This window comes from Aquarana catesbeiana, linkage group LG02 (assembly GCF_042186555.1).
Source record: "Aquarana catesbeiana isolate 2022-GZ linkage group LG02, ASM4218655v1, whole genome shotgun sequence".
In the NCBI taxonomy this organism is placed as follows: Eukaryota; Metazoa; Chordata; class Amphibia; order Anura; family Ranidae; genus Aquarana; species Aquarana catesbeiana.
This window is the reverse complement of record NC_133325.1, coordinates 651,850,739-651,874,476: the sequence shown is the minus strand read 5'-3', so window position 1 is coordinate 651,874,476 and position 23,738 is coordinate 651,850,739. Positions and strand designations below refer to the sequence as shown.

The 23,738-nt window shown below is 44.7% G+C and overlaps 1 protein-coding gene across 1 annotated transcript in view; it reads right to left on the bottom strand.

Annotated features, from left to right (window-relative positions):
- APOO (apolipoprotein O) overlaps positions 1-23,738 on the bottom strand; it is a 128,048-nt gene that overhangs the window by 31,262 nt on the left and 73,048 nt on the right. The window contains exons 5-6 of the mRNA XM_073616513.1: positions 19,230-19,325; positions 16,646-16,737 (exon numbers count right to left, since the gene is read on the bottom strand). Of these exons, the coding sequence (XP_073472614.1) occupies positions 16,646-16,737; positions 19,230-19,325 (188 nt within the window). The remainder of the gene's footprint in view (positions 1-16,645; positions 16,738-19,229; positions 19,326-23,738) is intronic.

The following is a 23,738-nucleotide window of genomic DNA, read 5'->3' as shown; positions in this document are numbered from 1 at the left end:
TACTCTCCTGGCACTTCCAGTTGTAATTAAAGGGAATACTTGGGCAGATTTTTAAAACTAGAGAAAATATTAGGGTTTAAATGTTCCACTATTCATCTAGTACAGTTTGAAAAATTAACAAGGTCAACTTTGTATCTTTTAGACTCACTTTTTCACTCACCTTAAATCTAGCTGCCTAAAAAAGGTATTTACAGTATATTGTGGTGGGCTGGTAGCTTGAGTACAAAGACTATGGCCTTCAAAGACCCATCTTTCTCTGCTTCAACCAGAGCCTGAACAGGTGTCAGTGTTATTTACAGTGACTTTCTTATGCATTCAATATTGTATGAAACACAAATAATCTGGAATTCTTTTGTTAGCTGGTTACATTAGGAAACTGATCTGTATTTTGTTCTCCCCAGTTTTTATAAAGCAACTTCATCTGCTATATCATCTTGATGGGAGACTTGTGTTTCCTGTTTATCAAGGACAGACATAGATCGTCTTCCTCTGAACTATGAGGACTTGTATGAAGAAAGCAGATCACATATCAGAAACATAGATCTCTGCTAGGTGCCAATGTTTATTTTACATTTACAAGGCTTTATATGCTTGCTATTGTACTTCACATGTATTTCAGTGTTTTAAAAACAATGGTTATATGAACACATCCATAAATCAGACCTTTCCAAAGACACATGCAGAGAGTATATAACATTTTCAGAGTTAAAGTACATCTATCATTACCTTTCATATATATAAAACTAATCTTCACATAGATGAAGAAGTACTGGCAATTGCCGATCTGTACTCAAAACTTTTCTGCAGGTTGTCCAGATGGTCTCCAAACCTGTGACACCTGCAGGATGCAAGTGTCAACTTTCAGAAAAGTCAGCACCAGGAATTCTCTCATCTCATCCCACAAAACAACGACAGTAGGATGCGGTGAGGACGCAATGCTGACTATTTTGCAAGTCGAAACTGCAAGATATGTGGATCTTGAGGCAGCCTCTCCCACTACAGAATACAAGCCTAATTTTAAAGTGATTCTAAGACCCCTTTCACACTGAGGCGTTTTTCAGGAGCTAAAGGGCTAAAAAATAGCATCTGAAAAACGCCTCCCCTGCAGCCCCAGTGTGAAAGCCCGAGTGCTTTCACACTGGGGTGGTGTGCTTGCAGAACGTTAGAAAAAGTCCTGCAAGCAGCATCTTTGGAGTGGTTTAGGAGTGGTGTATACACTGCTCCTCCACCGCACCTGCCTATTGAAATGAATGGGCACTACTGCCGAGCTTCAGCAGCGGCGCTTTTTGGGCAGATTTAACCCTTTTCTCTGTCGCTAGCGGGGGTTAAAAGCGCCCCGCTAGCAGCCGAAAAAGGCCGCTAAAACTAGCGGTGCTTTACCGCTCACACGGAGCCAGTGTGAAAGGGGTCTAAACCTTACATTTTTTTTTTTAAATAAACATGTTATACTTACTTAAACAAAATTATATGCAAAACCCTGCGAGCCACTTACGGATAAATGCCTACAGAATGATAAGTGAACAGTGGAGACCAGCTGCAAACACTCAGTCACGTTCCATATTCGTGCAAAGTATTAAAGATAAAAACAATGTGTCTGCGCTAGAAGAAATCGCTACACTCAAAGTGCAGTATTAATAAACATAAACAACATAGGTGTTGATATAAATGTGCATGCGTGAAAATACCCCTAGGTGCTAAAGTATAAAGTGCACAGTGCTATGTAAAACACAGAATGTGAGTGATCAAACAAAACAACATATCAATTAAAATATCAAATAAAATGCAAGAGGATATAACAAATAGTGAATAAATGAAGTCCAAAACCGTGTATATCCAATGATATAAAAGTGCCCAAATAAATTAGTCCAAAGATTTGGTGAATTTCACATATCCTATCTTCCAAAGTGTGCCACCAAGAAACATGCTGTGGTGTCTTCCAGCCGCCCCCACAGGTGTATATGCTCACCTTCCTGTGTGTGACACAGCGATTAAACTATGTCAAACAAAGCCTTGGAGCCACTCCTGTGCTCATTAGGAACCAGCTGTGCAAACTTCCAATGTTCTCAAATGGAGATGGTTTATGCAAGAGAAAAAAACTCCATAGCGCAATATGTAGGTATAAAGGATTTTAATCAAATAATTAACTCCCCTAGCTGGGGTACTCACATATTGTGGGTGCGTGAGTGCACCATCCTTAACAAGCATAAAACGGTCAATCTCTCGGTGTGGCGTGCGGTGTGGCGTATGTAACGAAAATCTCCTTCTCTCTCTCTGCTGACAGCTCCGTCCAGGCCCCTCCCCTACGCGTGTTCGGCACCGGGACCACGTGCCTTCTTCAGGGGGAATCCAAGGCTTTGTTTGACATAGTTTAATCGCTGTGTCACACACAGGAAGGTGAGCATATACACCTGTGGGGGCGGCTGGAAGACACCACAGCATGTTTCTTGGTGGCACACTTTGGAAGATAGGATATGTGAAATTCACCAAATCTTTGGACTAATTTATTTGGGCACTTTTATATCATTGGATATACACGGTTTTGGACTTCATTTATTCACTATTTGTTATATCCTCTTGCATTTTATTTGATATTTTAATTGATATGTTGTTTTGTTTGATCACTCACATTCTGTGTTTTACATAGCACTGTGCACTTTATACTTTAGCACCTAGGGGTATTTTCACGCATGCACATTTATATCAACACCTATGTTGTTTATGTTATACTTACTTGCTCTGTGCAATGGTTTTGCCCAGATCCTCTCTTCTGGGGTCCCCCATTGGTGCTCCTGCCTCCCCTTCTTCCGACTTCCTTGTAGGAGGGAGAGAACAGAAAGTCGCTGCTTTCGGAGACAGAGCGCTGCATCAAGATCGGACTCAGGTAAGTATAGGGGGGGGCTGAGAGGGGGATACTGGACACAGAAGGATTTTTACCTTAATGCAGAGAATACATTAAGGTAAAAACCGTAAAGTGGAAGTTTAGGTAAAGACTAACTAACTCTAATACTACTCTATGCCACATTCTAAGAGCCCTTGCATACTGGGGCGGTTTGCAGGCGCTATTGCGCTAATAATAGCGCCTGCAAACCGACCTGAAAGTGCCGCTGCTGTGTATCCAGTGTGAAAGCCCCGAGGGCTTTCACACTGGAGCGGTGCGCTGGCAGGACGGTAAAAAAAGTCCTGCCAGCAGCATCTTCGGAGCGGTGAAGGAGCGGAGTGTATACCGCTCCTGCCCATTGAAATCAATGGGACGGCGCGGCTATACCGCCGGCAAAGCGCCTCTGCAGAGGCGCTTTGCGGTGGTATTTAACCCTTTCTCGGCCGCTAGCGGGGGGTAAAACCGCCCCGCTAGCGGCCGAATACCGACGGTAAAACGCCGCTAATAATAGCGGCGTTTTACCGCCGACGCCGCCCCCGCGTGCAAGGGCTCTAAGTGTAGCACCCCTAGCTGTGTTGCTAGTGTGGTAGGATTTTTGTTTGTTAGTGTAGGTAAATTTCAGGTTTGGCTGGCAGTCAAGCCCGTGTGTTTTTTTTCTGGGTCAGGGTTTGCGTGACTCAGGTAGGCTGGATGACTGATCAGCAGCTTCTCTGGTGAACTCCTCCCTGCTAGCTGGAAACTTGGAGAAAATTCCGGAAGCAGATTGGAGAGTCCAGGAGGAGCTAGATGGAGTATTCTGAGGGCCCTGACCAAACTCCCCAACAGAAGGGCTGACAAATACTCAGATCCAGGCCGGCAGGGGCAGTGTGGAGTTCGGGTTGAAGCTGGAGATGGAGTGTTAGGCTGTCGTGGCCTTTGAGGGAGCTTCCCAGTTTGGGGGGGGGGGGGGGGGGGGGGGACCTTGGGCTGCGCTCTGGTGCAGACAGGACCTTCTTGAAGACACACAGAGGTGCCCTTGCCAGGAGGTACAGGAGCAAGGAGAGGACAGTGGGAGAACACTGCCAGGCAAGTCTCCAGGAGTAAAAGGAACAGTCAAGAGGGCTGTGAGCGACACACAGTCAGGAGGACTGGGATGCATGCCTGAAAGGAGCCGGGAAGGCTGGCAGTGCCTGAAGAGGTGGTACTGGGAGCAGTAGCCACAGATAGGACAGCTAGCACCAAATACTTCTATTTTTGCTACATCACAGGGGCCCGCGGTCCCTGCCTGCAAAAGGCATTAGTCCAGATTCAGCTGAGATGGTGCTGAATCTGAAACTGTGCTAGCTGGTCCTGGGAATTGTTGTTCTGCAAGCAAGTGTGATGAAGGTAGAAGAGGAAAGTGTGTATCCTGGGTGTATATAGTTCAAGTCCCTAAAGATTTCTACTGATCAAATGGGCCAAGTTTAATTCCTCTAATAAAAAACAAACAAAGCTGCAAGGACTGCTTATGGTCTCTGAAGTGAATGGAAAATTTGTGTGCCTGGCTGTGCAGGGTTTGAGACGACCAAATTCATCAGCGGCCCCTACGGGGGTACCTCTACATAAGACTAATCCATCTAGTTTTGTAAAGCAAAAATCGCTGTACTTGTTCTGCAGCCGATCCGGTCTCCCGTGGCGGATGCTGTGGGCAGGAAAGAGCCGACAATGACTGTGAAATGCCTGGGAAGTGACGTCACCTATAGAGTTACTATGAGTGACGTCACTTCCCAGGCATTTCCCAGACCTTGTCGGTTACTATGGGCCTTCCTTGGGACTGTACCAGAGCTGCTGCAGAACAGGTAAATACAGCGATTTTGCTTTACAGGGCTAGATAGATTAGTCTTAGAATGTGGCATACAGTAGGTTTAGAGTTAGTTTTTGCCTAAACTTCCACTTTAAGGCTTTAGAAACACTTTAACTTTCAGTTACTGTGCAACACCTTACTGTACAGAGATTTCAGGGAATAAAACTAGCTAAACAGCAAAATCATTTAATGACTTTTGAAGGAATAAATAATTGATTTTTGTTGAGCTGGCACGGACACCCACTGTTAGAAATTTAACAGTGTATGGCCAGCTTTAGCCAGAATGAATATTTAGATCAACTAAACCAACTTCTAGCTAAAGAAAGCAAAGCCATTACCTTCAAAAAACACTAATTCTGGCACCAACACAGCAATACTAAACTGACGGTCTATTAAGCTTAGTATGGTCAAAAAGGTACTGAACAAATAGCAGTGTTCCAGCGGATGAGGCAATTAGTATTTTGTCTGTGAGCAGATATTGGATATAGAGAGCTCTTCATTCCAAATCAGATAAAATCCTCATAGAGCTGGTAAAAAGGGAGACTGGATCATGCCAAATCTACATTTACAAAATCATGTGGGATGACAGACTCAGTGCATTATCACTCCATAATATATTATAAGTACCACCAGCACCTGGACATAGTATTAAACAGCAATGGCCAGTACTGTAGCTTATTTTTGCAATACCTTCATAAAAACTGGAGGGATAAAAAAAATAAATCCACTTACGGAGCTCAAGGAATAGGAGTGAGAGAACAATTTCAGATCTGTCCCTGAGTCATCACTAATCCAAAGAGAGGGGCTTGCAAGTTTATCACTTCTCCACAACCTTCATCGACCCCCAGCACCCAAAACATAATGGGTATATTTTTAAATTTTAAAGTGGATGTAAACCCGATTCATAAAATTTGAGCTGGGCACATATGTGTACTGTTTTTCTATCTCTCTTTAAAGCACAAAGTTCTGTAGCTTTGTCCTCCTCAGTTGCTCTATTATCAGCATGATAACTTTTGACAAGTTCTCCAAGAAGGGAGATAGAAGCGTGTGTTATGGGAGATTGCTATAAATAGATTAGCAGACTACTAAACTATACACAGGCAACCTCTGCATGTGTGGGGAGGGAGTGTGTGCCTTTCCTCCAATCAGCTGTCTCACAGTGTCTAGCAATGATCTCCTCCTACAGGGGAACCAAGAAGAGAAAATTCTAATGGGATGTGCACTTTCTAAATGGTATTTAAAGGTGAAGACAGAAGATATACATGTAAAACTTATGTAGAGAGATTCTTTTCATCTGTGTGTATCATCTGAGGCTGTTCACTGAGTATATGGAGGATTTACATCCTCTTTAAAAAGAATGACTGCAGCCCTAAAGGTTAGTTTACACTTGCTTCAAAACAAGGCTTCAGAAAAGCTTTGTTAAAGCTCTCTTAACGCTAGTCAAAGCTCATGTTACTAAATGAAACGGTTAGCTTACAGTCCTGTTTACACCTTGCGTTTGCTTTACTTCAAAAATGATACCCCATGTAGCTTTAGTGGTGCTTCAAAGCGTCTTCAAAGCCTCCATAGAAGACTACGACAAAGCTCGCTTGAAGCACCTGCAGCTTTTGAGAGGCTTGAATTCAGCTTTAGCTTTGCTTTGTTTTGGAGGAAATGCAGGTGTGAGATATCAACACACACACACAGGGCATCTGCCACGCTTCAACAAATTTTCAAAAGAGCATCACTGAAGCAACCACCAAAGCTTTATCGAAGCATCACCAAAGCACCACCGATGCATCAAAAACACATCATAAAAGCTTGAAGCAGTAGGAGCTTTAATGTGCGTCGAAGCCAAAGCAAGTGTAAATGAGCCCGAAAAAGTTGTTTAAAAAAAAAAAAAAAAAAACCCTACCTACACTTCCCAGTTACTATGACATATGTTGAGAAACGAACACATTCACTTAAAGTGGAGTTCCACCCAAAAGTGGAACTTCTGCTCATTTGTCTCCTCTCCCCCTCCGGTGCCACAATTGGCACCTTTTGGGGGGGGGGGGGGAGGAGGAGGATACCTGACAGGTATCCTGTTCCCACTTCCGGGAGTCCGCGCCGTGGCCCATGGTGTCACCGCAGGGCTACACTGCCAGGTTCCCTTACCCGCAATGGTGGCGGCTGCACCCGACAGCTGATGAAAACATCAGCTGTGGTGCCGACATCGCTGGACTGCAGGACAGGTAAGTGTCCCATTATTAAAAGCCAGCAGCTGCAGTATGTGTAGCTGCTGGCTTTTAATTTTAATTTTTTTTTTTTGGGCGGACTTCCGCTTTAAGAGGCCCTTTACACTACGGAATGCATGCTTCTTGTGTACCATAATGTGCTGTGCCTTGTGGTGTGTTGCCATTTGTTATAATGGCAGCCAAGCAGGCATACGCAAAGTAAGAAAACACACCTACCTCTCAGGACATCTCAATGTACGAAATTAAGAATACATACATTGTGTTGTGGTGCACTGCAAAAAGTAAGCTTCTCTTTTCAATGAGTACTGGGGCTGCTAGCACCTAGAGGGAATATATTCTCCTAAAAAGCTTTATTGTACATAAATAATCAACAAATCTGAAAGCACCAAGAATATCTATGGATCAAAAAAACTCTAGAAATGTGCATAGATGTTTGAAACCTGATCAGTAATAAATAAATAGAATAAAGGACAAGTTTGAGCACATTTTTTGTAAAAAATGTCCAAAACCCTATTATACTATACTAAGAATATTGTAATGTTTAATGGAATGAGTGACTAAGCAGAAGTTTAACTAACAAAACAAATGTATTCCACGCATGACCCTTACTCACCACTATTTAAAGTGGTGCTAAAGGCAGACGGATTCTATGCATTAAAGTGTTACTAAACCCAGGACCCTGCATTCACTATATCTGGTCTCCCACAGTACACAGAACATGGGATTGCAATTATTTTAGTAAATATAAACTGCTAAATACCCTTTTAAACAGCAGTATATAGCAGTCTTGTGACTTTTAACAGTGTATATCCGAACACTGGTTAAAGCTTGTAGGAGGAGTTTTCATTTTCCTCTGACTGCCCTATTAGGCTGCAAGACCCCTGACCCTCTGTCTGGACAGTGCTGATTGGCCCTGTGCTGATCACATGACCCCCCCCCCCCCCCAAAAAAAAAAAAAAACTTTCTAGCAGTACACACCAAACTGAGAATGTGCAGAGTGCTTCCTATGGCTCTGTGCTATCAGCAGATGGATTGGAGACAGTAAAAGGGAGGACAGGAACAAACAGCCTTTTTACACAATGCTGACGATTAACCCCCTAGGTTCCACAGTGAGTATAACAAGCATGCTTTACTGCATACACAGACTGATTTTACTGTTGTGGGTTTAGTAACACTTTAAGATAAGAAACCTTTGGGTGCAGTTCTCCCTCCCAGCCCCATCCCCCATACTTACCTGAGCCCAATCTCAATCCAGAGATTTGCATGTGAGCAGCGGTGCTCCGGGGTCTCTCTCCCCTCATTGGTCACATGCCTGATGAAGGAGTCCTGCGTGGCTTTGAAATGTTGCTTTCTGCTGTAACAATGTGATTGCGAATTAAAGCTTTTGACTAATTTTTGGAGATCTTGGTGTGCTGGTGAAATTACTCTCTCTCCTCACAGGCTCCCACAGCAGTGGGATCCTGCTTCTGTCAATCACAGCCAGTGAGCCATTGAGGAGAGAGCAGGAGGCAAGGCCGAGCCATGTTCTGTGAGTGAATGAACAACGTCCATTCACAGGAGTGCGGCTCCGGAGCGTGGAGCGATTGGGGGCACTCGGCAGGGGGGGGGGAGCAAGGACCGCCAACGGGCAACCCAAAGAGAAGAGGATTGGGGCTGCTCTGTGCAAAACCATTGCATAGAGCAGGTAAATATAACATGGTTGTTATTTTTTATTTTAACCTTTACAATAACTTTAGGATTGCTCTTATAGCAGCTGTGGGGGATGTGTACTTCATTTAGGAGTGGAATGATAAAATGTTAACCCAACATTACTGTGACACAAACATGTTTTGTGCTTGTGTATATGAAACCGATGCTCTCTATAATTAAGGTTGCATTTCAGCACAAAAGGTCAGGTAAAAGGTGAGCTACCTCCACATACATGTTATTCTAGTAACATACAGGACTCATACTGCTAAATTACATAGGGGAGTACAGTAAGTTTGGTTTTCTGGACTGAGGAAAATAGATGTGAAAAATTACAATGTACAATATAGGTATTGGATAGTGTTTTTTTTTTTTTACATATAATAGTTTATTATAATGAATACATTAAAGTGTTACTTCACCTTTACAGAAAAAATAAAAGGTGTAAAGTAAAGATGAGCTAACACTGTCCACCCTCTTCTTCACCCACTCCACCGGTCCCGGTTGTACTTACCCCTGGCAATGCTGAGCTGTCAGTGTCCCTGCAGCCACTACAGCGGTCCAGGGGATTTAAAATCCCTGCTTCTCCGTGCAGCACTTCTGGGAGGGACCAGAACAATTCTGACTGGTCAGCACCGCAACTGTTAACTGCTCTGGTCCATCCCTAATATGCTGCACAGAGAACAGCGGAGACACCGACAGCTCAGAAACACTGGAGGTAAGTACGGCGATGACTGGGAAAGAGGGGGGGGGGGGGGGGGGGGGGGGCGAGAGGGTGTTAGTTCACCTTTCCATTTTTTCCTGTAAAGGTTAATTAACCCTTTAAAGCATATGTAAAATCAGCCCCTTTTATTAATATAATACATAGTGAACCTACCATGAAGGTCCTTGAATAGCCACTTCCTGTTATAGGGTGACCATGCTCTGTGTCTCCAAACTGTTGTCCTGTTTTGTTACCCTGTCACAAGCTCCTCCAGGAGAGAATATGAGTAGCCATGCCAATGTTTATTGGACAAACACGTTCTACTGTTTACAAAGAAAACCTGCCATAAAGAATGACCTGTAGCAGTTGCTATAGTGCATGCATGTAGATGGGAAGTGGCTGGAGGAAATAAACGGCACAGTTGAACTGGTTTGAACTGGATGGACTTGTGTCTTTTTCAACCAGACTATGTAATTATGTACAGCTGGCTATTGCAGTAAGCGGCATTGGAAGGCTAAAACAGGTACCAACAAAGTTTGGGGAATGCCCAGGAAAAAACCAAAGCCTACTTACCACCAGCTTGCAGACAACCCATGCGTGTTTGTATTGGTCCAGCAATGCACCAGCACCTTTGCAGCCATTGTGCTATTGCTGGGTGTTTGGTGTGCTCCTGTACCTTTAAGGAGGGGTAGGCTCCCTTTCAGTCCACCTGCTCTCATTTATCAATTAAAATGCATGTGCCTCCACTTTGGGGACACTCATAGTTTAGTGTTAGAACCACAGATACAAGGGTGCTGTGACGTGGCTCTGTGGCTCACGCATGCGTTTGCAAATGCTTGTGGACTAAACCCCTGTTTTTAACGCGTACTGTTAGACAGGTCAATTTGGTTGTCTGCAAGCTGGTGGAAAGTAGGCTTTGGTTTTTTCCTGGGCATTCCCCAGACTTTGTTGGTATGTAACTATGTAGCACAGAGATCCATCAAAGGATGATAATTTTTTTACCAATTTTTTTATACACAGTGCTTTATCAAACTAAACGTAATTTAGAAAGTGTTTACATGTGCTGTAAGGTCATAAATTAAAAAAAAAAACAAAAAAACCCCAAAAACATATGAATGGAGCACTGAAACAGAAGGCATCTGCTATGCTATCTCTTTAGCTAGCCCATAGTGCTCTAGGATGCCTTTGTCATGTATTAAATTAATATTTGTAAAACAAAAACAAAAAAACTGGGAATTTGCACTTACCATAAAAATCCTTTTCCTCCGAGTCCATTTTGGGACACAAGAATTAAGAGACTGTTCTGTTATACTGCCTCCTACGGGATTATTTGGACACTGGCAAACAAAAAACCCGGTATAACCCTCCTACACCCAGGATGCCACAGAGGATTGGGACCTGTGTCCCTTAAAGCAGCAGTAATCCCCACTTGGTCATTTTTACCTACAGGTAAGCCTATAATAAGGCTTACCTGTAGGTAAAATGAATGTTTCCTAAACGTGCACCATTTAGGAGATATTCACCCTGCATGCAGCCAGTTACATCACCGGCGCATGCACTCTGAAGGTCCTGCATACATTGCTAGAACTTCAGAGCTTCGTGGTGGAACTGAACGCAAAAACCCGGAAGAAATACCAGGGGAAGATGTCTGTCCTCTCAGCAGTGACAGTACAGCTCTGGAGGACTTAGTTCCAAGGTGAGTATTTCATAATGTGCTAGTATGTGATGCATACTAGCACATTATACCATTGCCTTGCAGGTGCTTTTTTTTACAACAGCCACGGTTTACAACCGTTTTAATGAACTCCAAGAAATTGATTTTATGGTAAGTACAAAATATCCCATTTTCTTTCTCAGTTAACTGAGGGATACAGGAATTCAGCAACTGTTGGAACGTCCAAAAGCAATCCAACTGAGGCTTGGGTAACAACAACAAAACACTCAGGTCTCATCCACACTGGACATTTTGCCATCCTCCTAGGACACTAGGAAAAATTAAGGTATGCTGGGAGTAGGAGGGGTTATAGTGGGCTGGTCACTGTTTTTTGTTTGCCAATATACAAAACCTCCTGGATATCAAGGGTATCTGAATTTCTGCGTCCCTCAATCGACAAGAAAAAACAAAAGAATAACAACTTTTAGGGCTTGTTCATACCAGCTTGCATCGAGGTAACACACGCACCACTATGAATTGTGTGCTGCAGCGTGCTTCATTCCTGCAACCTATTCATTTTCAAAGGGCCCCCAACACAGATATAATCGCTCTAAATTTTTTTAAACACAATGTACAGCATACATTATGCAATGTGATGTGCTGCAGTGCAAGTGCATGTAGACATGTTATGTTGGCATGCTATTCAAAATGATTGTCATCGCAATGCATTGCATCATGCTGTGCTGTTGTGTTTTTAAAGATGGCTAAAATAATTTGGAATGATGTAGTTTAGGTATATTAGACTCTGGAAGTGATGATCTGTGCCTAACAAGGAGGTTCCAACACTGTAAAAGAGCAAAAAAACAAACAAACATGGCAGCTCTGTGATTGAAGCCTAAATGAAATCGCGCACACACAGCAATAGAAAGCAAAGCGACAAATGGTTACAAAATGACACTAGGATATAAAAGAACCACTGTTGCTGTATGTATTTCATGTTACAAGAAATATTCAGTTACAGAAAATATTCTCCATTAAATAAAAAAACAGACATTGACCTAGGTCAGGGGTAGGCAACCCCCGGCACGCAAAGCCTCTTTTGCCGACACGTGACTCCTTCCCTAACAGCACAGCAGTGCAGGGAAGTGTCAGACGCTAATGCATTCCAATCTCACAATTCCCCATGCCGCACCTGCACTGGGGGGGAACGCACTGTGCCCCCACACATTGTAAACGATGGGAAACGTTGATTGGTTATCTAACTTTGCTGTAGCTGCGATCATCAGCTCTTGTGATGGGGAAGATATTGGGTGCAGTTCTGCTGGGGGGCGGTGCCTGTTTTCAGGAAGAGGAGGACTGTGATTGGCCACTGCCAAAGCCAATCACAGTCCTGCTAGCCCCACCCACCATCTGGAGGAAGATGACTCACTTGGTTGCCACTACCAATGTGAGAAAGAAGGGATTTCCCTGATTGAGAAAAGAAAACCACAACCAGGAGACAGTTTGTGGAGTTACTGTTGAGCTTCTGGGAACTTTGTTGAAAGAAAAAAAAAAATAAAAAAATTATATATTCAATGTTGTTGGGGAAAGCCGCATGAATGGACGTGTGTGTGTGTGTGTGTGTGTGTGTGTTACTACTGACCCTTCAGCTCTGCGTCATCTACTACTTACTTACTACCAACCTCTATATCACCTACTCCCAATCTTTGAACTCTGCGTCACTTACACCTGTCCCCTAAACTTTGCGTCACTTACTACTGAACCCTTGCACTCTGTGTCCCTTTAAGCCACAGCCAGTATTCAGTGTAATGAAAATCACACCCAATTTTGCTGTGGTACTCAGCGCCGCACCTTTTCTCTGCTGCGGGGGCCCGACCTTGCACACAGGCCCACTGCTTTCAGAAAATGCCCCTGACCTGAGCTCATCATTGCGCATCCATTCCAGATGCTTGTATGTGACATCACATACAAGCACGTGGGCTGGATGCAAGAGGTGGATCAGCGGGGATGAGTGTGCCAGGACAGTTAGAGGTGTCCTTGCAACACTCTGCATATCGCTAATATTATAGATGAGAAGAGGGTACAGCAGTGGAGCAGATGAGTGGGAGGGTACAGCGGTGGTGCAGATGAGCAGGAGGGTATGATGGTGGGGCAGAAGAGCAGGGGGGTACAGAGATGGGGCAGTTGTGCAGAGGGGTACAGTGGCAGGGCAGAGGAGAAAAGAGGTACATTGGTGAGACAGATGAGCAGGGGGTTACAGAGGTGGAGCAGAAAATCAGCAGGGTACAGAGGTGGGACAGATGTGCAGGAGGTACAGTGGTGGGGCAGATGAGAAAGGGGGTTACAGTGGTGGAAGCGATGAGCAGGTGGGCTCAGCGGTGAGACAGAAGAGCACAGTACAGAACAGTGATAGCGATAACTATGCTTGTTAGTCTGTACTTTGCCCATGGATGCTCTGTTTTTACGTCCAATAAAAGGTGAATATTTTGGAGTGCGGCTATCCAGCTTCATTTGTTCTACGCAGGGGGGGGGGGTTCAGTGTTGTGCCAGATGAGAAAGGGGTTACAGTGGTGGAAAACATAAGCAGGGGAGATTCAGTGTTGGGAAAGGGATGTGAAAGGGAGGTGCATTAGTGGGACAGGTGAGCAGAGGTTACATTGGTGGGGCAGAAGAGCAGGGGGTACAGAGGCGGGGCATCAGATGTGCAGGGGGGTACAGTGGCGGGGAAGAGGAGAAATGAGGTACATTGATGGGACAGATAAGCAGGGGGTTACAGTGGTGGGGCAGAAGAGCAGATGGGTTCAGTGTTAAAACAGGTGAGAAGGTGGTTCAGCGATGAGACAGAAGAGCATGGGGGTACAGCGGTGGAGCAGATGTGCAGGGAGATACAGTGGTGGGGCAGATGAGAAAGGGGGGTTACAGCGGTGGGACAAAAAAACAGGGTAGTACAATGGTGGGGCAGATGAGCAGGGGGTTACAGTGGTGGGGCAGATGAGCAGGGGGTTACAGTGGTGGGGCAGATGAGCAGGGGGTTACAGTGGTGGGGCAGATGAGCAGGGGGTTACAGTGGTGGGGCAGATGCACAGGGGGTTACAGTGAGGGGACAGATGAGCAGTGGAGGACAGTGAGGGGGCAGATTTGCAGGGGGCACATTCGAACTGAGGTGCGAAGGTGCAGGAATTGGGGCTGATCTGAAGACTGGAGGTTTAGGAATTGGGGCTGATCTAAGACATGAGAGTGCAGGATGTTAGACACTTTTACTCAAGTAGTTTACAGCATTTACTTTATAAAAAATCCTTTTTGTGATTGAGAGTGTGAAGTTAACATTTTTTTTGTTGTCAAATCGGCACGCTCAATTTCTTTGAAAACATTTTTTGGCAGACTGCTCAAAAGGTTGCCTACCCTTGCCTTGCTTAACAGAAAAGCACAAGTGTAGCCATTTAGTTGACTCTGGTAAGTAACACTGTGCACTTTGCCCCGAAGCTCCTTTATTGCTCTACTCACAATGCACTTTAGTAGTACATTGTTATGAATGTCATGTAGTATTCTGTACCTATATAATCATACCACACTAAATACATAGTTCCTGTTGCTGTGACAAGATCCGTGTGTTGCTGGTAAAATGCCAAAATGGGTTTAGAAAAGGTAGAAAGTCACAAGAGAACATATTGCAATAGTACTATGAAACAAAACACTAGCCCAATATATACAGTATATATATATATATATATATACATATATACATACATACATACATATACACACACAAAATCTCACAACAGTAAGTACACCCCTCACATTTTTGTAAATATTTTATTCTAACTTTTCATGTGAAAACACTGAAGAAATTACACTTTGCTACAATTTAAAGTAGTGAGTGTACAGCTTGTATAACAGTGTAAATTTGCTGTCCCCTCAAAATAACTGGACACACACCCATTAATGTCTAAACCGCTGGCAACAAAAGTGAGTACACCCCTAAGTGAAAATGTCCAAATTGGGCCCAATTAGCCATTTTCGCTCCCCGGTGTGATGTGACTCATTAGTGTTACAAGGTCTCAGTTACAAGGAGCAGGTGTGTTAAATTTGGTGTTATCGCTCTCACTCTCTCATACTGGTCACTGGAAGTTCAACATGGCACCTCATGGCAAAGAATGCTCTGAGGATCTGAAAAAAAGAATTGTTGCTCTACATAAAGATGGCCTAGGCCAGGGATATGCAATTAGCGGACCTCCAGCTGTTGCAGAACTACAATTCCCATGATGCATAGCAAGACTCTGACAGCCACAAGCATGACACCCAGAGGCATGATGAGACTTGTAGTTTTGCAACAGCTGGAGGCTATAAGAAGATTGCTAAGACACCGAAACGGAGCTGCAGCATGGTGGTCAAGACCATACAGTGGTTTAACAGGACAGGTTCCACTCAGAACAGGCCTCGCCGTGGTTAACCAAAGAAGTTGAGTGCACGTGTTCAGTGTCATATCCCGAGGTTGTCTTTGGGAAATAGACGAAAGAGGGCTGCCAGCATTGCAGCAGAGGTTGAAGGCGTGGGGGGGGTCAGCCTGTCAGTGCTCAGACCATACGCAGCACACTGCATCAAATTGGTCTGCATGGCTGTCGTCCCAGAAGGAAGCCTCTTCTAAAGCTGATGCACAAGAAAGCCCGCAAACAGTTTGCTGAAGACAAGCAGACTAAGGACATGGATTACTGGAATCATGTCCTGTGGTCTGATGAGACCAAGATACACTTATTTGGTTCAGATGGTGTCAAGCGTGTGTGGCAGGCACCAGGTGAGGTGTACAAAGACAAGTGTGTCTTGCCTACATTCAAGCATGGTGGTGACAGTGTCATGGTCTGGGGCTGCATGAGTGCAGCTGGCACTGGGGAGCTACAGTTCATTGAGGGAACCATCAATGCCAACATGTACTGTGACATACTGAAGCAGAGCATGATCCCCTCCCTTCGGAGACTGGGCCGCAGGGCAGTATTCCAACATGATAATGACCCAAAACACACCTCCAAGACAACCACTGCCTTGCTAAAGAAGCTGACGGTAAAGGTGATTGAATGGCCAAGCATGTCTCCAGAAGACCTAAACCTTATTGAGCATGTGTGGGGTATCCTCAAACAGAAGGTAGAGGAGCACAAGGTCTCTAACATCCACCAGCTCTGTAACGTCGTCATGGAAGAGGACTCCAGTTGCAACCTGTGAAGCTCTGGTGAACTCCATGCCCAAAAGGGTTAAGGCAGTGCTGGAAAAGAATGGTGGCCACACAAAATATTGACACTTTGTGCCCAATTTGGACATTTTCACTTAGGGGTGTACTCACTTTTGTTGCCAGCGGTTTAGACATTAATGGCTGTGTGTTGAGTTATTTTGAGGGGTCAGCAAATTTACATTGTTATACAAGCTGTACACTCACTACTTTACATGGTAGCAAAGTGTCATTTCTTCAGTGTTGTCACATGAAAAGATAGTCACAAAAATGTGAGGGGTGTACTCAGTTTTGTGAGATACTGTGTGTAATATATATATATATATATATATATATATATATATATATATATATATATATATATATATATATATATATATATATATATATATACATATATATATACACACATACACACACACATATACATATATACACACACACACACACTGAATTATGGTGTAATACCTTTGCAATTGTAGCTGCCTGTTGGGGGTAATAGAGAGAGGCACCAATTCCCATGAATCCGAGAGGATATATTATTTTCTTTATTCTTGAACCTATTGGCAAACAGAGTTAAACACACTGAAAAAACAAGTGAGTGCAAAGGCAATCCAGTACAAGAGGCCACTAATATTTCTATTCAAACATCTAATCATATATTGGTATGACCTGTAAGAAGCACTGAGTTTAGAGACACTGGGACTTGATTAGCGAGCTGATGAAAGAGTCATTAAAGCGGAGTTCGACCCCCTTTTGAGAGGTGGTCTTAAATGAAAAACCACCTCTCCACCCCTCATTTTTGGCTAGTTAATTTTTTTTTTTCTTCTAACTTACCTTTTTATGAAGTACAGCCTATACTTCTGATCCATCTGATCCGCGGGGCAGGACGTCATATCCACTTCTTCAGCGAACCCCCCAGATGTCTTTGGGGGGGGGGGGGGGGGGGCGACATCGTGGGCTCCCTGGACAGGTAAGTGTCCTTATTAAAAGTCAACAGCTACAGTGTTTGTAGCTGCTGACTTTTAAAAAAATAAAAATAAAAATTTGCGGGTGGAACACCGCTTTACGGCAACTCCAAATCCAGCATTCTGCACAGAATTGGCTGGAACAGATTTTAGATCACCAGGCTTTTAAGTATTCCAGATATTACAGCTGTGCAATGTTGGGCACTAAAAAGCAGCGCCTCTAGAAAGCGGTTTTAAAGAATATTTCTAAATATTAGGCCCCTTTCACACTGGGGCGGTAGGGGGCGTCGGCGGTAAAACAGCGCTATTTTTAGCACTGTTTTACCGCGGTATTCGGCCGCTAGCGGTGCGGTTTAAACCCCCCGCTGGCGGCTGAAAAAGGGTTAAATTCACTCGTATAGCGTGGCTATAGCCGCGCTGTCCCATTGATTTCAATGGGCAGGAGCGGTTTAGGAGCGATGAATACACCGCTCCTTCACCGCTCCAAAGATGCGGCTGACAGGAGATTTTTTCTTCTCCTGCCAGCGCACCGCTTCAGTGTGAAAGCCCTCGGGCTTTCACACTGAACAAACAGCGGAGGCTGTTTTGGGGTGGTTTGCAGGCGGTATTTTTAGCGCAATAACGCCTGCAAACTGCCCCAGTGTGAAAGGGGCCTAAATAGGAGTTGCTCGTCCATAATATTTTGAGCTGTCCCTTCCTTCTGCCAAGCACTGTCTGACCACATAACATACCTGCAGGCAATAAAAAAAAAAAAAAACTCAGTTTAACGTGTTCCCATGTTTTAACAGTCAAGTCCATGTGGAATAAGAAAAAAAAAATCTGTATGAGTGACATCTATGCTGAGCTGGTTGGGGGGAAAAAAAAAAAAAAGAAAGCTTTGTGCACATGAACGTGCAGAAGCCTTCCTGTTTATCATCTCACTCTTCAAAGAGAAGTGTGGCTTTTAAAAAAAAAAAAAAAAAAAAAAAAATCAAACAATCATACTCACCTAGATGGCTGTCACCCACCCGCCTCTAAGACCGAGAATAGAGCGATCAAACACTACTGATCGCTCAATTCTCGGTCTTCAGCCTGCAGAAAGCCAGTGATTGTCAGGCACTGGCTCTCTGCCCTGCCCCTCCAGCGCTCACTGGAGTACGGGGCTGTGGAGGGGGTAGGAGTGGATGGCTCAGTTTCCCAGCGGCTCGCTGAGTGACTGAGCCAGCAGGCGGTCTAGGCATCTGGACTTCCAGATTCCGATAAGCCCCCTGCCCGCAGACCCCCCACATCAGGCCCTTGAGCCCCCCTGCCGCAAATCACCCCCTGTGTTGAGGGCATGTGGATGTGGCCTGGTATGATTCAGAAGAGGGGGCGCTCTCCTGGCATCCTGCCAGGCTGCATGCTCCCATAAGGGTCTAGTATGGATTTTGGGAGGGGACCCCACGGCATTTAAAAAAAAAAAAAACTTTGGCGTGGGGGTTCCCCTCAAAATCCATACTAGACCCGAAAGGGCCTGGTATAGATTGGGGGGGGCGGGAGGGGACCCCCCACGCCATTTTTTCACAATTTTTTATTACCGCCAATGATTTTTTAAATTTACATTCAGTTGTCAGTGGGAAATCCCGCTGACAGCTGATGAGTCATTCATTGTTAAGAACGCGGCGGCCGGTTTCCCGGCCTGCTCCTTAACAACCAGCTAATGTTAAAGACGCTGGCTCCAAAAACTTGCATCTTAACTGCATCTAAATCGCAACTACACCGCTGCACAGCTGCTTTGGAAATTCGCAGTGAAAACTGAGGGGATATTTGCACCGGACATGTGTGAGCCTAGCCTAATACAGGAGGTGAGCTAGTGGCCAGCTCACCAGGTGAAAACAGAGGGAGAAAAGGCTAAAAAAAGCAAAAAACAAAACAAACTAATGCAGCCACCACATCTAATGACTGGTTAGCTGCACTATATTAGATTTTTGTTTTTGGGTTTAATACAGCTTTAATTATGTATAGAGTCATCTTCATATTTGTGCAGAACTAATGCCTGTGCCAATCTTTATTAATTCAATGTTTGCAAAACAGCGTAAATTTCACTCAACTGATCATATACTGACCTCTTGCAAAAAATAAGCCAACAATTCCAGCAAATCCAATCAGACCGAGTCTGGGATAGAATCCAGGTGGGGCATCTCTTAGATTTTCATATGTCACTGCAACAAGATAATTATATGAGTTCTTTGTTCCTAGTTACAAGAAAAGTCTTTTTTGGATGACAAAGCCTCATTAATAGGGATGAGCCGAACACCCCCCTGTTCGGTTCGCACCAGAACATGCGAACAGGAAAAAAATTCGTTCGAACACGCGAACGCCGTTAAAGTCTATGGGACACGAACATGAATAATCAAAAGTGCTAATTTTAAAGGCTAATATGCAAGTTATTGTCAATAAAAGTGTTTGGGGACCTGGGTCCTGCCCCAGGGGACATGGATCAATGCAAAAAAAGTTTTAAAAACGGCCGTTTTTTCAGGAGCAGTGATTTTAATAATGCTTAAAGTCAAACAATAAAAGTGTAATATCCCTTTAAATTTCATACCTGGGGGGTGTCTATAGTATGCCTGTAAAGGGGCGCATGTTTCCCGTGTTTAGAACAGTCTGACAGCAAAGTGACATTTTGAAGGAAAAAACACATTTAAAACTACCGCGGCTATTGCATTGCCGACAATACACATAGAAGTTCATTGATAAAAACGGCATGGGAATTCCCCACAGGGCAACCCCGAACCAAAATTAAAAAAAAAAAATGATGTGGGAGTCCCCCTAAATTCCATACAAGGCCCTTCAGGTCTGGTATGGATATTAAGGGGAACCCCAGCCAAAATTAAAAAAAAAAAATTGACGTGGGGTTCCCCCTAAATTCCATACCAGACCCTTCAGGTCTGGTATGGATTTTAAGGGGAACCCCGCGCCAAAAAAAAAAAAAAAAAAAAAAACGGCGTGGGGTCACCCTAAAAATCCATACCAGACCCTTATCCGAGCACGCAACCTGGCAGGCCACAGGAAAAGAGGGGGGGACGAGAGTGCGGCCCCCCCCCCCTCCTGAACCGTACCAGGCCACATGCCCTCAACATTGGGAGGGTGCTTTGGGGTAGCCCCCCAAAACACCTTGTCCCCATGTTGATGAAGACAAGGGCCTCATCCCCACAACCCTGGCCGGTGGTTGTGGGGGTCTGCGGGCGGGGGGCTTATCGGAATCTGGAAGCCCCCTTTAACAAGGGGACCCCCAGATCCCGGCCCCCCCCCTGTGTGAAATGGTAAGGGGGTACTTACCCCTACCATTTCACTAAAAAACTGTCAAAAATGTTAAAAATGACAAGAGACAGTTTTTGACTATTCCTTTATTTAAATGCTTCTTCTTTCTTCCTTCATCTTCTTCTGGTTCTTCTGGCTCTTCTGGTTCTTCCTCCGGCGTTCTCGTCCAGCATCTTCTCCGCGGCGTCTTCTATCTTCTTCTCCTCGGGCCGCTCCGCACCCATGGCATGAGGGGGGAGGCTCCCGCTCTTCTCTTCATCTTCTTCTCTTCTTCATCTTCTTCTCTTCTTCCTTCTTCTCTTCTTCATGTCTTCTCCGGGCCGCTCCGCAGCCATGCTGTGGCATGGAGGGAGGCTCCCGCTGTGTGACGGCGTCTCTTCATCTGACGGTTCTTAAATAACGGGGGGCGGGGCCACCCGGTGACCCCACCCCCCTCTGACGCACGGTGACATGCCGGGACTTCCCTGTGGCATTCCCCGTGACGTCACAGGGAAGTCCCTCAAGTCACCGTGCGTCAGAGGGGGGCGGGGTCACCGGATGGCCCCGCCCCCCGTTATTTAAGAACCGTCAGACGAAGAGACGCCGTCACACAGCGGGAGCCTCCCTCCATGCCACAGCATGGCTGCGGAGCGGCCCGGAGAAGACATGAAGAAGAGAAGAAGGAAGAAGAGAAGAAGAAGAAGAAGATGAAGAAGAAGATGAAGAAGAGAAGAAGATGAAGAGAAGAGCGGGAGCCTCCCCCCTCATGCCATGGATGCGGAGCGGCCCGAGGAGAAGAAGATAGAAGACGCCGCGGAGAAGATGCTGGACGAGAACGCCGGAGGAAGAACCAGAAGAGCCAGAAGAACCAGAAGAAGATGAAGGAAGAAAGAAGAAGCATTTAAATAAAGGAATTGTCAAAAACTGTCTCTTGTCATTTTTAACATTTTTGACAGTTTTTTAGTGAAATGGTAGGGGTAAGTACCCCCTTACCATTTCACACGGGGGGGGCCGGGATCTGGGGGTCCCCTTGTTAAAGGGGGCTTCCAGATTCCGATAAGCCCCCCGCCCGCAGACCCCCACAACCACCGGCCAGGGTTGTGGGGATGAGGCCCTTGTCTTCATCAACATGGGGACAAGGTGTTTTGGGGGGCTACCCCAAAGCACCCTCCCAATGTTGAGGGCATGTGGCCTGGTACAGTTCAGGAGGGGGGGGGGCCGCACTCTCGTCCCCCCCTCTTTTCCTGCGGCCTGCCAGGTTGCGTGCTCGGATAAGGGTCTGGTATGGATTTTTGGGGGGACCCCACGCCGTTTTTTTTTTTTTTTTTTTTGCGCGGGGTTCCCCTTAAAATCCATACCAGACCTGAAGGGTCTGGTATGGAATTTAGGGGGAACCCCACGTCAATTTTTTTTTTAAATTTTGGCTGGGGTTCCCCTTAATATCCATACCAGACCTGAAGGGCCTTGTATGGAATTTAGGGGGACCCCCACATCATTTTTTTTTTTTTTATTTTGGTTCGGGGTTGCCCTGTGGGGAATTCCCATGCCGTTTTTATCAATGAACTTCTATGTGTATTGTCGGCAATGCAATAGCCGCGGGTAGTTTTAAATGAGTTTTTTCCTTCCAAATGTCATTTTGCTGTCAGACTGTTCTAAACACAGGAAACATGCGCCCCTTTACAGGCATACTATAGACACCCCCCAGGTACGAAATTTAAAGGGATATTACACTTTTATTGTTTGACTTTAAGCATTAATAAAATCACTGTTCCTGAAAAAACGTCCGTTTTTAAAACTTTTTTTTGCATTGATCCATGTCCCCTGGGGCAGGACCCGGGTCCCCAAACACTTTTTATGACAATAACTTGCATATAAGCCTTTAAAATTAGCACTTTTGATTTCTCCCATAGACTTTTAAAGAGTGTTCCGCGGCATTCGAATTTGCCGCGAACACCCCAAATTGTTCGCTGTTCGGCGAACTTGCGAACAGCCAATGTTCGAGTAGAACATGAGTTCGACTCGAACTCGAAGCTCATCCCTACTCATTAATAATAAAATATAGTAACTTATAGGTAAAAGTTATTCTAAGGCTCATACAAAGCAAAAAAAAAAAAAAAAAAAAATAGGATTTTTATAACAGCTTACCTGTAAAATCCTTTCCTTGGAGTACCATCATGGGGCACAGAGCCATAGTTATTAACTTAATGGGTATATTAGGCACCTTCAGGTGATGGACACTGGTATACCCAATACAGGATGTTCACTCCCTATATAACCCTTCCTCCTTCCAGGAGTACCTCAGTTTTTGTAGCAAAGCAAAATACCTAAATCCCAAAAAAGAGGGGAGGGACCTCTGTGTCCCATGATGTACTCCAAGAAAAGGATTTTACAGGTAAGCTGTTATAAAAATACTATTTTCTTTATTGTACATCATGGGACACAGAGCCATAGTTATCAACTTAATGGGACATCCCATAGCAATGCTATTTGAGGGGAGGGAGAGACTGCCTGCAGCACACTGCGCCCGAAGGCGATATCCTCATGCCTCCTTACATCCACCTGATAAAATTGAATGTATGTACTTAAAACCAAGTTGCGGCCTTACAGATCTGAGCCATGGAGGCCTGGTAACGCACTGCCCAAGAAGCACTAACCGATCTGGTAGAGTGCGCTTTGACTTGGAAAGGGGGAATCTTATCCCTTAAATCATAAGTCTGAATTATAACTTGCCTAATCCACTTAGCGACAGTGGATTTCAATGCTGCCTCTCCTTTCTTAGGACCCTCTGGCAGAATAAATAAGACATCAGTCTTCCGAATCTGAGCAGTCGTCTTTAAATAGACTTTGACCGCTCTCACCACATCAAGACAAAGTAGTGACTTTTCTTCCCTGGAACACGGTTTTGGAAAAAATGATGGCAGGACAATATCTTGGTTCAGGTGAAAACCCGAGACCACTTTTGGCAAAAAATCTGGACGAATCTAGTAAGGCTCTTTACAAGAAAGAGCAGCCAATTACGAAACCATCCTTGCTGAGGATATAGCAACCAAGAACATCAGCTTCCTGGTCAGAAGTAGGGACGATCTTCGAGTTCGAGTCGAACTCAGACTCAGACTGTTTAGACCAGTCTGACAGCAAAATGACATTTCAAAAGGAAAAAAAGTCATTTAAAACTACTTGCGGCTATTAATGCATTGCCGGTCCGACAATACACATAGAAGTTCATTGATAAAAACAGCATGGGAATTCCCCACAGGGGAACTCCGCACCAAAATTTAAAAAAAAAAAAAAAAAAAAAAAAGACGTTGGGGGTCCCCCTAAATTCCATACCCGTC